Raw genomic sequence first — 15,710 nt, 5'->3', positions numbered from 1 at the left:
AATAAACAGAAGCACAAATTTGTCATATTGAAAAATGTATTTATTTCAAACTGTTGGTAAGGCCAACCAGCCTGCAGTATGGTGCTTTCAAAAGCAGCAACCAGTCAGTGCTGTCACAACCAATGTATGAAGAACATATCAACACTTGAGAGCTAATTCTCTGATGACAAAACAAAACAAATTTACTGTAGCCTACATGTATTCTTTGTCCTTTTTCCAAGATTATTCATGTTAAAAGTGGTGAGTTAATGCAATACATCCATGGTTTGTTATGCTTCTGTTCTTCAGTCATCTCGTGTCTTTATTGGCTATATTCAATTTCACGTTGGTGACTCAGGATTGTTGACTTCTCCCACACACAAGATGTCGGGTCGGGGCTGGCGTTTGTAAATATTGAACATTTCTAGTTACGATTGTTGGCTCCGACCGTCGCGACCATTTTCCGAGCCGACTGTCAGGAGAATTTGACTCACACCACAGGATAATCTCGTAGGATAATCTAATCGGCCGATTTTTGTCCTTGGTTGGAAAGAGGAAAATCGGGCCAAAATCAGCCAGATTTTCTTCATCTTAAGTTAACTGGGAAGAAAAAACACTCCGCGTGTAACATTTGTATAGTGACATTCGCCGAGACATTCTCCCTCTTCTTCTCCTGTTTGGCACGTACGTGGCAGCCAGGTGGCAGCGTCAACACTTTCAAAATAAAATACTTTATTGGTTACATTTTAATTCATGAAATTCACACATTTGCGGTTTTAAAAAAAATCACAGCAGCTGTGGCCTTGACTGATCTTGAAAATAAATCAGCTCGACCGAGACCAAGACAAGACCGAGTAAAAATGCAGTTGATTCCAAGACAAGACCAAGACCATGAAAATGTGGTCTTGAGACCAAGATGGGTCTTGAGTATTACAACACTACAGTACAGTGAGATAATTATCTTGACACACTATGGTGAGGGTTTCAGGATTGAAAAACAGTTTCCATACAATTCTGTACAATTATCCTAAAAAACAAACACATACAAATTCTATAGAAAGCTGCAAGTTTCAAAGCTGTTTCAACATGTGCCTCCTGTTTGGTTACAGGTGTTCGGCTCTGAGTAGATGATCAGTATATGGATGAGGTTTGGCAGAGAATCATCTGTCTCTAGTCTGTCCATGTTGCTGAAAGTCAGACAAAAGTGTGTTTTGGGTGTCACTTAATACCTTACCTAACAGGTACCACTGATAGGCGGACCAAGTGGGTACTATTTTTACTCATTTTGAACACATAAAAATACAAAACATGGCTTCCTTGATTTCACTCAAAAACTCAATTTTATTGCACAACTGGTGCCGTGTTAGATCTCAGACAAATGTGCTATAGCTTCTAATTGCACTTTTTGGTACTAATTCTTCAAAATTCACTGGGCCACATACTGTAGAAAGCTAACCCACATCTTTAAGACCTTCAAAGTCTTTCATCTGGGCGTTGAATTAACCAACGATCAGAATCCACAAACTTGAATCTTCAAGAGCCCTTGGCCCTGAGCTGTTTGACCAGACTCTTGTGCTGCATTTGTTAGCTTTTTCTGTGGACACTGGCCGTCAAAATTTAGAGGCTTTCAACTGAATTTTACCTGAAAGCTCCTCAGCAATCTTATGACTCTTTATAGCCAGTTGATCAAGACAATTTGAACAGTGTTGATTAGACATTTTGCATCTGTCGTCTGGAAAGCAGAGATCCTTGTTGAGCTCTGTGGTTAAGGACTGCAACTGTTTCCATTACCTTTTGTCTTTTGAAATGATAAGTTGAAACCAGCTTTTGCAGATAATGAAGGCCAACTGAAAAGGTGGTGAAGTAACAGGACCATGGAGATTTGAGTTTTGAAGTTGTCGGATTACTGCAGTACAACTTGTTATACTTTGTAATTTAAACTTGTTGTATGCAGCACACAAACACATACACGTTGCAGATCCATAAAATGTATTCAAAGTGGAACTCATAATGTTTATTCCCACCCAGGGACAGACACTTTGTAAGTAGCAAACATTAGATGAATTGATGAATGGACCGTTAAAAGGCTACATGAAAGTTAATTAGTGGTTGCTCATGCAGGTGAAATTGGCCACTTCCACATCTTCCTCTCTCACTCTCTTTGTCTCTCTGAATGTTTTGCTCAATAAAATATGAATTTCCATTACAGCCTGTCACTTATCGCCCACTGTGCTTTGTAATTAATGATGGAACAGTTGATGGAGATAAAACATGGGCTGCGTGGCTGCTGCTGTAGCTCCCGCGAAGCCCTATTAGCTGGTTTATGCTGCACCTTGAATATTGATCAAGTAGTAAAGTGCCTGGAGCAGGAATTTGTTTGTGGCAGCGGGAAGTTGTGTCCTTGTGATGATGGCCGTTAGAAAGGTAGCGAGAGAGCACACAGCAGGGAGGCAGACAAATCACCACAAAAAGTTGCATTTTTGTTCTCTTTTCCACAATGTGAATGCCACTTACACCAGCTTTTATGAGGTGGATATATGTGTGTGATAAAATACAGGTCCACAGCAGTAGAGATTCACTCTTGCACCACCCGCCTTGACAGTTGAATTGGCTCTTTTTTAAGTGTTGGAGTGGATAGGATGAGGTCAGGCCACCCTGGAGTTTTTTTTTTTTTTTTTTTTTTTTTTACTGAAGCAGCAGCAGGTAGAGAACAGTGAGACACAAGAGAAATGATGATTGGTTTTCTAAAAGTTTACTTGTATCTTCTGACAGTGTGGTTTCTGTTTGTATGAGATTGAAGAACAAGAGCTATGTTGTAATAAATTCCCCACTGAGACCACATCAGTGACAGCAGATATGATTTGATCAATGTCCATGACAGTTTTGGAACTTTACTCCTTTCCCCTGGTTTGATCTGATGTCAGGTGTTCCTCTTCTTTGGTGAAGAGTTTCTATTTTTTCACTTCAAAACTGCTATACATGTATGTGCGTTTTTTGCTATTGTTATGTAGCACTTTAGTATGAATAGTAGCTTTACTCACAGAGTAGAGGTGGGTGATATATATATTGCCTACAGTATTATTGTAAATGTTGTGAATGTGCAATTATCGAGTATTTATACTACCTCAAAAAGAAAACAATAGACAGTAAAGGAGAGGTGCATGAAAGTCCTTATTCACCAGATTCATGCCTCAGAAGCCAATCGGTGCGCAGGATTCAGTCACGTGGTGGTAACGTGATCTCCCACAAACAGTCTCGGCGGCAACCGCGTAACACGGCATACTTCAGTTGTTCTTCACCAAACTATATTGTCCTGCAGTTTGACCCTCCCAAACTTACACCATTGTAAAGGTTGTCTGTCCCCCACCATGTTGGCTCTACCTATGCCATATTAACAAGAATACAACCCAAAGGAGTGTAGACTACTAGCAAGAGGTGTGCCCATAGACTGTAAAAAGAATGGACGTAGCGTCCGTGACGTCACCCATTGGTTTTGGGGAGTCGTTTTTGTGACTCAAATATGGCGGCCTGAACAGCGCCATGTTGGATTGGCCGGCCGAGAACCCGCCCATTGGCCTCAAAGCAGCTGTCCACGGAGCTGCTCGGACCTGTCACTCAACGTTTCCGCGCCCTAATTGGCCAGAGTTTTAACCTAATAATAGTAAAACGGTAGAGTTAAAAAAAAAATCACCCCCCTCAGAGTGTGTGCGGGGGTAGAAACTATCGATTGAGACGAAAAAACGTTCTGACACCAGGCTTTTAACATGTTTACTGAGGATGTAAAGTCGGCGATTTTAACATGGGGGTCTATGGGGAATGCTCCCTTCTGACACCAGCCCCCAGAGGAATCTGAGGGGATTGCAGTTTTTTGAACGCGGAAGTGAGCTTCACTTCTCAGACCGACAACTGCCCCCTTGGGTGTGCCAGACCATTCTTGTTGTCGTAGTAAGAATGATAAACACTTGGTGAAGGATGTGTTCATTTAGTCTGGATGCTGCCGTAACCTCAGCCTTTTAGTTGAGCACTGGTGTGATGCAGAGTGACAGTAAATTCAAACTGAACTGAACAGAGTCCAGTTTAACCAGAATTAACGGAATGAAAATGAATGTGCGTATACGGTGTGGGGGGGAGAAAATAAAATGGAAGTTCCTCTAAGACGCTGGGTTAATGTGGTGTCCAGTTCCATTTCCTGCATACAGTAGCAGTGAATGATTACGACAGCTTTTCTGGGAGTTAATTTCCCTGTAAGTATATATATGAGAGAGAGAGTAAGTAAGAAAGAGAGGGAGAGACATATTTTCATTTTTCTTGTTTGCCTTTCGGTACAATATAACACCTGAGCAAAGTCACACCAAAACGCTCACGAAGACTCAGATTGCGAAAAGTTTTTCTCTCTCCTTGTCTCATTTTTCAAGGTCTTGTTAGAGCAGAGAGCCCCGGTGGAATATCATGGTGACGTGTACTGAAAATTTAATCAAAGGAAATGGGACGGCGCAGTGTCGCTTCCTTTTATTTGGAAACACGCAGATGGAATCTCTGTGCATGTCAGGTCCTGGCATGACTGACACCGAGAGGAGATATGAAACAGAAAGAGGAGAGAGGGATGACGTGTTGAGATAATTGGACCAGCATTTTACTTTAATGCAGTAAACTAAACAGTTTTACAGAAACAGAAAAAAAGAAAATCTCCCTATGAATCTTGTGAGGAAAGTTAGTGAAGATCAAAATCAATGCAGAATAAATCTCCCATCCCCGTTATTTATTCCATCTTTGCAGGATGGCATCGGTGGCTGTTTCAGTTCAGCGACCTCCTCAAATCATTTGTAATTGACCGCATCAATAACATCATCAATCAGAATAATTAGCCACTAATCATTTTATGCTGATTTTCCACAATCAATTAAAGTTAAATGCCGGTGGTGCTGAAGCTTTGTTTTGAATGCCAGTGCTGGTGCATCACATCAGCTGTTGTCTGTCTAAAGGCCAAAGCACGGTGCAAAGCAGAGCAGTCAACCCTGATATTTTCTACAGCGATGGCAGCAGCCAGGTGTGCTGCCCTGTGACACTTCATGCCATTTTCCCAATACTGGCATCATCAGCCCTGAAGAAACTCATTTTTTGTTTTGTAGCCTGTATCCTGCTTCCTGTAGCTGCTTCACTTCTCTCTACTCAGCTCTTACAGTCTCGGTCTCTTCTGTTTGTACAATGGATATTGATGTTGAGAAATATATAAAGAGCTCTACAACACACAACTGTAGCTCTGGAGATTGACTCAAGATCCTCAGATTATTACGTCTTTTTAATATGACAGCCTCTATAGCTATGTGCTAGCTGTAGCTTTTTTTTGTTTTGTTTGCATGTAATAAAATTCTTATTTCATTTCATTGGTCATTGGTTGCTTGCTGCTATTTCATTTTCATTCTTATCATACTTTTATTTTATACTTCATCACCAAGTAGACCTTTGAGTCAATACAGTATGGATGTTGTCAATGAATATTCTCATTCATCCAGGTCATTGTTCTCTCTTTCTCTCAAATTGAATCGTAGGCAACTGGACTTGTAGACGTTTCGCCTCTTATCCAAGGGGCTTCATCGGTTCGTACGCATCGGTTAGTCAGTTTAACAGCAAATTCTACAGACAAAAGCACGGCTGTGCTATGGGCTCACCAGTGTCCCTATTGTGGCCAATATGGAAATGGTAGAGCACAAGGCCCTAAACTCATATAAAGGAACACCTCCAAGCCATTGGTTTACTGTAGGTATGTGGATGACACATGGGTGAAGATCAAAAAGGAAATAAAAAGATAACATATTTAGCGCTCTTATTGTGAAGTTCAAAAACAGCATAATATAAAAGTTTTACTTTCCCACTGTGACTACTGTTGAAATAAATGTATGATGTGTTCTGAGTGTGATAATGTTGGCACAGTGTTTAGGTCTTGTTGCATTTGGTACCATACCACCTTGGCTGATTGGCTTGGCTGTCTCTGAAATGTCAAGTAGTCTTGAAGCAAACAGTGAAACAGGGAGCAGCTGCTTTATGCTCACGCTCACTGCTGCTTTAGCGGTTTGTTTGACTGTACTGTGCTATCAGCTAACAGCCTGGCTAATGGTATTCCTTGCAGTCAGACGTGTCGCTTGTATTAACAACATTTCACTAATTGCATCCTCCCGTGGAACCAATTAATTTACAGTTGTGCTGTGATCCTATAATATCTGGAGTCACTAAAAGTCATTTCTAAGATGGAGAGAATTTCATAAATGGCTGATTATGCATTTTAATACTGAATAGAGAATAATAGCTTATGGTGATGAGTGTGTGTGGTGTTTGTGTGCACTGTGTGTTTGTGTGCCAGTAATAGCAGTGAAATTTAATGTGATTTTCTAGATTTTTTTTTAACATCTTTACTTTGTCTAAACCCAGCTGTCAGCAGCGCCCTTTAGGAAGCAAAATGAAGCTCATGCAGGTTTTGGCCTACTGCCAGGAGAGAGATTGAAGTGGGGAGGCAAGTCTGTGTTTCTTCTACAGTTGTGTGTGGTTCCTATAAAAAAAACAAAAGAAAAGCAGGATCTTTTTTTTTCAATTTTCTTGCAGCAGCCGTTTGTGGACAAACTACATTGCCTATTATTATAGATCTTGTCTATATTATTCAGGAGACTACAGCAAGCATTTTCTTGCTTTCGAGACACCACTCCCTAGTATGTCAAAGTATTGTTCCTGTATTTGAAGAAGCCAATTGTCATGACAACAATAAAGTTAATAATGGTATTTACATTTGGATTAGTTTCCAGATGAGGAGCAACCAACTTTTGGTCGATGTGTTTCAATAAACTGACTAAGCCTTAGCACTAAGATACTTTAAAATGAACGTGGTCACCTTATCAAGCCATAGCCACAACTACAAAACACAAGATCTGCAGCAGTGAAACCAAAACCAACCAAGATAACCAATAAAGGTGTTGGTGCTAAGGTTAGCTAGCAGTAGCAGAACTTAGCCTACACTCCTTTGCTCTCTTTCCCCGTGACTCGGTTACCAGTCCGACTTCTCCAATAACCCAAATTGAAATGGATATACCCAAGAGGAGGACAATCACCGTCCCTTTGCTCCTGCCTGTCTTTCTGTGTGTGTGTGTGTGTGTGTGTGTGTGTGTGTGTCGAGGTCCACTGTGCTGCTGCCTCACCAGAGACAGTCAAAGTCGATTTAGCAGGTAACACCTGTGCCAATTAGAAACCTGGCCCTGCTCCCACGAGCCACTCCCACATGTCTCTCCCCTGTGCAGCTGAGCCCCAAACTCCGCTCTCCATCCACATAATGGCTTGCGTCTCCTTTGTGTGCTCCTGCAGGAGTTGAACCAGATGAGGAAGGTCGCCCAGGTGGGACTTGATGGCGTGCGGAGGACAGACTGGCACGACTACGAGGCGATGAGGAGAGATGCTGCTCGCATGGGTGCGTCCACACTCTTTGCTCATGCTGTTGTTTTGCTGAGGCATGTTTACCGAGAACATCTGCTCTGTTTCAGCGCAGGACAACACACACATACACATGCAGACATACACCCACGCTGCAGCACTACAGTTGAACTTTTTTTCTTCTCTTAATTCCCTGTGAGTGTATTTCTCTCCCTCGGCAGCAGTGTAAATCAATGCTGCAAGTAAAGTTCTGAGTTCATAATTAAACACAGTTAATCTTCTACAATAAGCATTGATTCAGCCTGAGGCCTCGAGTGGATAGCATACCTTTGCCTTTTCATTGCAAATGGAACAGATTTAACTGGCTTTTATATGGTATTAGGAGACACTTAGTTGGCAATTTCGATGAATTTGTGAGTGAGCACCAAGTGAATGGAGATTTTAAAGTATAATACAATGGGTTTTGCAGCGCACTAGGATCTGTAATTGTGACTTTACTATCTTCGTAATTCACTTTTACTTTTTCACTAATGGTATCTGTGTGTTCGCTCAAAAATATTCAGATTGAGCATCTTGTAGGGCTGTTATAAGACAAGACAAGGACAGATGTTCGTTTTGTGTGTGTCAGCAACACTGAGACTGTAAAGATTGCAGAGTTCAGGGAGGGCTATTTTGAGCATTAAAGATAAATAATACGTTCCATGAGGGTTTTTAGACGTTTGGATTTTAGATGGTATTGATGATGCTCAAAAAACATTATTTGCCCTTCATTTTTGCACGTTTTTAAATTAACATTTTGAGTGAAAGGTACCACAGAGGGATATTTTTGATGTGTAATATGCATATGAGAAGAGAACAGTGGGACTGAGGTCAGTTCAAAGCTTCTTTTTCTCATTGGGAGAAAAACAACAATCACATCACAGAGTGTGGCTGATGCCGCTGAGCTGAAAAGAACTGAAAAGATATTACCTTTCATGAGTCACAAAAATAAAAATGTGCAACCCTCTCTAAGGTTTGAATGAATTCCTGCATAAAAAGTGCCAATTTGGAAAGGTTAAGGATCTCTTTCAGAGAAGCAGATGATTAAATATCTGCTGCATACTGTGTGCAGAGTTGTAAAAAGGAAAGGCATGTGTCAACCAGCACAAACATTACATCCATGAATATAGTTCCTGAAGGGAATAAGCCTGTGATTCCATAATAAATAGACTAATAAGTACATTTCCAAAATATTTGACAGAGTTCACATTCTGCTGGAGGAGAGCCAGAAGACGTAGCATGAAACAAGTTTATTACACAGACAAAAAAAATGGTGCAGCGTTAAGTTGAAGAGTTTATCTCTGAAATGAGGCATTAAAGTAAGAAGTTATTTTCCACAGTTATTACCTTCAGGAATATAGACAGACCATTTCTGCCTAATGGAACAAGGCATCTCGCTTTAATTTGATACCCTCCTCTGACTATAGATCAGCCTCCATGCATGAATTAATGTGTGTTTGTGTAGAGTGCGTTGATGAGTGGCTAATGAAACATGCAGCACTGTGTAATTTGTTGCACGGCTCAAACGAGCTCAGATTTCAGAAAGTTTGCAAAAGTGATTAGCTACATACTTATTATGTGATATATTGTAGAGGTATGAAATTGAAAGTCTCACTGTGAAGAACTGAAACAATAAAGTTAACTGATTAATTAATGGACAATTTTTTGGTAAATATTTGGAGAGGATTGTTTTTTTTCTTTTTTCCCCAACTGGTTCCAGCTTCTCACATGTGATTGCATCTTCTGTGATATTAAACTGACTGCATTTTGGTATTTTGATACACTTTATACTATATTCAAAATAATCCATTCTCTCGTACTGTACATTCATAGCAAAAATGTCAAACATCATCAGATTGAAAAATACAAGAAAATCCAAAAGGAAAAGAGAAAATGAAGCTGGTAAAAGAGTAAAAACACAACTAAAACAAAATTATACTCATAAAAATATAGTGTTACTTTGGGAAGGAGGAAAAAGTAGGAGATTCAAAAAAGAAGCCTCCATTAAGTTTACTGCATGTGAGACTTTACAGGAGTAGACATTACAAGAGGTAGTTTTCCATGATTTACTGCATTTTAAATGTCTGTGGTGTGGTGTAGTGGGTCCTGATGATGAGGGAATTTTTTTCTTTTTTCAAAAAACTTGTGTATGTGTGTGTGTAATGTAGGTAATGGAGAACAGGGGAAGCCGTTCCCTCTGACAGAGACCGACCAGGTGGACCAGGCCTACAGGGAGAACGGCTTCAACATCTACGTCAGCGACCGGATCTCTCTGAACCGCTCCCTCCCTGACATCCGCCACCTGAAGTGAGTCCCACACACGTGTTGTGTTTCCTCAACCTATCCCTCCATCCCAACCTCCTCACAACATGGACATCCTCTTTTATACTGCATCACCTTTACTCCTGCTGTGATTGCTACACCTGCTACAGGTCAATTAAAATGCTGCGGGTCATAACAAGCCGCCCAGACCGTCTGCGGGGTCCTTTATTCGCTGGTGAACGGTTTCTTTAGATCTCATGAACTGGTGCATCAATAGAACAACCTCAGTTGGAGAAATGTGGAGGTTTATTGAAAAGCGTGGAATTCATCCGTGTGCATTCATCTCCATGGTTTCGGTTGCACTTGAACCTGGGCTACCGTGTTTAGGAGTGGCACTTTCCAACTAGCAAGGCTTAAAAAAACATTGATGAGTTGGAATGTACTAATTATACGTATTTGTTGTCCACTGAAATATTCATTTGGGTTTTGCAAAGATTGTTGTGCGGCTCAAGAAAACACAGGTACAGTATTTATTTATTTTTTAAGTATATTGCCTTTATTTGATAGCACACAGTAGCAGACAGGAAAGGGGGAGGCAGAGAGAGGGGGGATGACATGCAGGAAAGGGCTGCCCGATGCGGGATTCAAACCGCCCCTCGTATTTTTTTTTCTTAACTTAATCAGGGTGTGTTTGTTGCCTAAACTCAAGCCAGGACCCTGGATGGGACCTCTGGATTCCAAAAGCATAGCAATTTGTAGTTCAGTTATACACAAATGTCAATTTCCCCTCATAAAATACTGGTGAAAACCTTATTTGAAAGTTTCCCAGTTTCTTTCCAAGAAACCACAACCCGTCCTGACCCGTGTGTTCCTCTTCAGTCCCAGAATGACATTGTGAAAAGGCCTTTAATCATAGCTTTTCTTTTGCCAGATGAGAAGTTTCCTCTGACACTTGACCCTCCCTCTTCTTTCATGTGGAAAGCAGCTTTGAAGCTTCTCCACTGTCAGTTTCCCCAGGACGACTCCCTCTTTTCATCTGTGTTTAAAAGCCGGCTTTGTTTGACCTTACGCATCTCTTGCCCTGACCGCTCTGTGCTGTCAGGTGTTCAGAATAAATCTCCAAACATTTTACCACACAGAACTACTATATAGCTTGTATGTGTATTTGATTTAAATCTCAATGATAACAGATCCACAGAAAAAGTGAATTCATTTTTTTTTTTTTTTTTGACAAGGCCGGTGTCAATGCTTGGACTAACTTTGAAACTCACTCACTGACACATGCAGTACACAACAAAGCAGCTTCAGAGCTGCCAGGGGTAAAAGACAGTGCGAGTCAAGTCAACAGTCCCTTCAAGATAGTCCAAGACAAGTTGTCATCAGATTCCAAGTAAAGATGTGATTCTTGTAATAACTATGACCAAATAATTTTAATACAGACCAAACAAGTGCACATAAAGTTGTGTGTCAGTGTTTTTTCTGCATTTATTTATGACATGCCACAGGATATGAATCTATCCACACCACTTCAGGGTCAGCTGCACAAGTTGTCACAGTGTTATGACTTGTAGCTACAAACCACCTCACATTCACACTGATTACCTTGTGTCAGTTTGTGAGTAACGTTATTTACTCTATCTCACACTGTTCAAGAGCAAGAAGTCACACAGGCAAACACATACAACATAGATTAAAATATGAAACATTATGAGACGGATGAATGTATATAAAGACATAAAACACAGTAATAAGCCAAAAACATTTTCAGTGATGATGATGTAGAATGCAGTATAGCACAAAGTTAAAAACAGACACAAATAACATCATACAAAGGTGAGTTTAAGAGTAGAAGTAGTAGAGCCCTACATCACAAGTAATCATAATTAATTTGATTGGGAACATCCAGGGATGTTTTACTTAGGGAAGTGTAGGAGAATTGCAAGATGATGTGTAAATGTGAATGAATATTTCAATCATCACAGACCTGAGATTTGTGATATTCCTCAATGGGAAGAAACAAGAAGGAATGAGTAGATCGCTGGTCCATAGTGACACTTCGGAGGAAGCTTGAGAGAGGGAGAGGGAGAGGGAGAACACGCAAACTCCATACACAGAAATCCCCCAGCCACGGAGATCGAACCCTGCAAGGCAACATCGCTAACCACTTCTCTATTTTGCCACCATGCTTTGTGTCACAGGTCAAAACGTGGGTTCCTCGAGGACTTGGATCTATCCCAATTCATAGTAGAAGAGAGGCAGGAAGGATGGATGCTCTGATATGTGGCTATACGACCAAGAACACACAGGCTGTGCTGCGTGTGTGTTTTCATTTCCTATCAGATCAGAGTGTATACACCAAACAACTGGTCATTATAAAGCACCACACAGAGACTCCATGTCAGAGTTGAACATGTGAACCTGGTCCCCGAGCGTTATCCCTCTGATTTCTGTGTTCGTAGAAACATGATGGCGTTACAATGATGTAACAGGTGCAGCTTTGTTGCTTTCAGTCCATTCATATCTGTGACCCTGAGGCATGAGAGGGTGGTGGGTGGTAGGTGGATGGTGGGTGGGTGGGGGCAGCAGTCCTGCTTTAATGTGGCTGTTATTGAATTATTAGCATGTAAATGTGTTAAATGAATGAATGCTGTTGAGAGTTAAAGTTGCCCCCTGCTGACTGCCAGACGCTCATCACTCTCCTGTGTCCAATCAGACAGACACACCTGCTCTCGAAACCAACCAGTTGCCCCCCCCCACCGACCTCATCTGCCCAGAAGGAATCTCTGCTGCCTCTTGGTGATTGGCATGTTGTCTGTGCCTCAGAGGCAGCCGGTCCCAGACTCGCGACTGACACATTCGATTTCTGCAGGCTGACAAGATTTAATTGAAGCACACGCACACTTAGTCACACACACACACACACACACACACACACACACACACACACACACATACATGCACCTCCTTCCTCTGTGGACTTGGTCAGGCTTTGTTAAGATTCAGGGGCCGGCCGCCTGCCGATCACCCTGCCTTCCTGTCTCCGTGCTTTCATATTTGAATGAATAACATGCAGGCTAATGTTCAACACAGACATTGATCGACTGACACAGTTCACTACACACTTTCTCTTTCTCTCTCCCTCCCTCCCTCTCTCTCACATCAGCAAGGGGAACATTACTCTCTTCCCATGATTAGCTCCTCTGCAGGGGTCCTGCTTCTCGCTCTGCCGAGCGTGCGCGAGGCGATCGCTGTAGCCCGTCATCGGAGCGCATGTCGGCAGCTTATAACAGCTGTATGTGCTGCAAATAATACAATTAGTGCCGTCTCTGATGCAGGAGGAACATATCAGTGGTGTCCCTGCAGAGCGCTGCTGCTCTGAGCTCCGTTCAGCAGCCGCTCTGAAGGTCTTTGTATTGTAAAAAGGTCAAACCTACAATGAACTCCCCAGAGCTAATTTCATTAGTCAAGGGAAGAATATTCCCCATTTCAATTTAAATTATTCTTATTGGTCAGAAGTTTAAAGCAATTTAAGATAAGATGGTTAAGCATGCTTAATAATATCCATAGATTGATAGTAATAAGTGAATGGTCAAGTCCCCAAGCCACGAATGGCTGTTTGGTCCTGAATGTATTCGGGACCAAACAGCCATAGGTGTGAGTATCAGGGGTCTGAAGATCAGTAACTGTGTTGGTTCTGTCACACCTAAGACTATAAGTAGTTCTTTGATATAAACCTGTCTTCTGTAGATATAGATGATGATGATTTAAGGCTGTGATCTTGAAGATGATGATGAAGGATAGCAGATGATGAAGGGGCCATGATAAAGGTGGTAGAGCATGCTGGCTGCGTTAGGAGAAGCAACATACATCCGGTGATTCACTGAGAACAGGAAAAAAAAAAACAGATAACGACCAGATAGAACCTGACCTTGACCTGCAGCTGCACAGCGCACAAACCACAGACTACATTGACTCTGCAGTGTCACTCCCACAGGTGAGCTACTCTGATGTCGCCATCTTGACAGTGCCGGTCTCCACAGCTAATTCAAAAATGGGCAAAGAGCTACATGTCAGCTCATGGCAACTCACCTGTAGCTCAAAGCTCCACACCCTTGATTATATGGCACCTCAAGCCTTAAAGAAATCACCCACTGTAATAGGAAATTAGCTTTAGACAAATTTTGTAATATTTTAGGAACTTGAGGGTGTTTGACGATTCACTGGCTTTTGGACGCAGCCTCGAGCAGCCACCTGCAACACTGCAGTGTTTATGTTGTTTCCCTGTTGGCTCAATTCTTCAGCCTCAGAGGCTGCAGCTCAAACACATCTTCAAACAGATCAGGTGACCTCAAGATCCTATGAGTAGGCGAGTGTGTAACCAGGACAACAAATTATGCTTGTTTTCTTCTTTCAACAGAGGAAGGAAACGACAAATAATAACAAAATTGTTAAAAGATTACCAATATTTGACTATTAAGTGCTGTTTTTCCATATGTATTCTGCAGCTGTAAACAGAAGTTGTACGCGGAGAAGCTGCCCAACACCAGCATCATCATCCCGTTCCACAACGAGGGCTGGTCGTCGCTGCTCAGAACCGTTCACAGCGTCCTCAACCGCTCTCCACCACAGCTCATCGCAGAGATCATCCTGGTCGACGACTTCAGTGACAAAGGTACTGATCACAAAACACACACAGATATACCTTGATTTGAAATAATGATTATGTTTTTTGTATATTTTCCTTGCTATTATTTCATAGCACAGAGAAGGGCAAAATGTAACTGTAATTCTTTTAGGTTCAAGTAGGACTGTCTGGGATCCAATTAGTCTCCTGTTCTCCATGCTGTGTAGCTGTGTCTTTAGATGTGGGATGAATGTGATAATGGGATGTGAATGGGGAAAAGATGCTATAGGTACTGTAACCTTAAAACCTTAAAAAAAAAAAAACCTGCCTGTGAACCACTGATGGTTTTCAGACTTATTTTCTGGGAAGGAAGGAGCTCAAATATTTCTGACGGGTCATTATAATTTCTCAGGAGTTTCAGTGTTAAAATCTCTTTGTTTGCTGGTAAAGTTACTGATTTCCGACTCAGTTACTGATTACTGGAAGTTACTCATCAGCATCAGCGGTGGGGTGTAAAGTAAAAGGCATCTGCAGCAACACACAAGCTCTGTTGTTAGTTTAGCGACATGTCGGGGTAGCTGATGGATGCAGTACAGTAATTTGGCGTTTCATCATGGCTGTCCAATTTCCACAAGATGATGACAGCGTAATCGCATCTTTCAAAATAAAACACACATCATCACTGCAGCAGTGTCCTGCAGGGCAGTCTCTGTTCAGTAAACATGGGCATGGCTTTGTTTGTGTATCCCCGCTGCCCCTCTTTTCAGCAGCTAACATCTTTTTTTTTTTCTATTTTTGCATTTTGTTTGTGTGTGCGCGTAGGCGTGCGCGAGTGTGTTAATTTCCTCTGAGTCCCTTCACCAGCTTTCTCTTAAGAAAGTGTTTAATTCCTTGTTAATTAGTGCTCTTTGTCACCGTCCCTCATTGAAGGATGTGTTTACCTCTCGTCTCCACAGTAATGAGATGTTTCGTTGCCTGGGACTCATTTAGAGGTTAACACCCATCAGAGCCCAGAGGCAAAACTCTCCCATCGCTGCTGCCTGGTTCAGCACAAACAGCAAAAGATGTCTAAATATATAGGCTACTATATATATATATATTTTTTTTTTAATATTTTATATATATATTTTAATCACAATTGTGACATAAGTTTGTTTGCTGTTGATTGATTGCTGTTAACAAAACCAGACAGAACTCACATGTGTTCGCAAGTTTTTACAGATCTGCCATTATTTGTGAGGTGAGGTGAATATCTGAAATGAGCACAAGCTTTTTATTACGTGCACAACAGATTCATTTATGTGCCATAGTGCATCTGCTGTAATTTGTAACACGAACAGGCCCTTAATAGGTGAGACATGCAATTACTAGATCACACAATGCAGCAGTTGGG

General features: G+C 41.5%; 1 protein-coding gene across 2 annotated transcripts in view; it reads left to right on the top strand.

The window, feature by feature from the left end:
* LOC146974663 (polypeptide N-acetylgalactosaminyltransferase 10-like) overlaps positions 1 to 15,710 on the top strand; it is an 81,696-nt gene that overhangs the window by 17,845 nt on the left and 48,141 nt on the right. For both annotated transcript variants that reach the window (XM_085798228.1, XM_085798229.1), the window contains exons 2-4: positions 7,327 to 7,429; positions 9,600 to 9,738; positions 14,199 to 14,365. In XM_085798228.1, the coding sequence (XP_085654354.1) occupies positions 7,327 to 7,429; positions 9,600 to 9,738; positions 14,199 to 14,365 (409 nt within the window). The remainder of the gene's footprint in view (positions 1 to 7,326; positions 7,430 to 9,599; positions 9,739 to 14,198; positions 14,366 to 15,710) is intronic.

Source organism: Trachurus japonicus, chromosome 14, assembly GCF_045865225.1.
Source record: "Trachurus japonicus isolate A0001 chromosome 14, Traja_1.0".
NCBI lineage: Eukaryota > Metazoa > Chordata > Actinopteri > Carangiformes > Carangidae > Trachurus > Trachurus japonicus.
The sequence above is the reverse complement of the archived record's forward strand: the minus strand, read 5'-3'. Positions and strand labels throughout refer to the sequence as shown.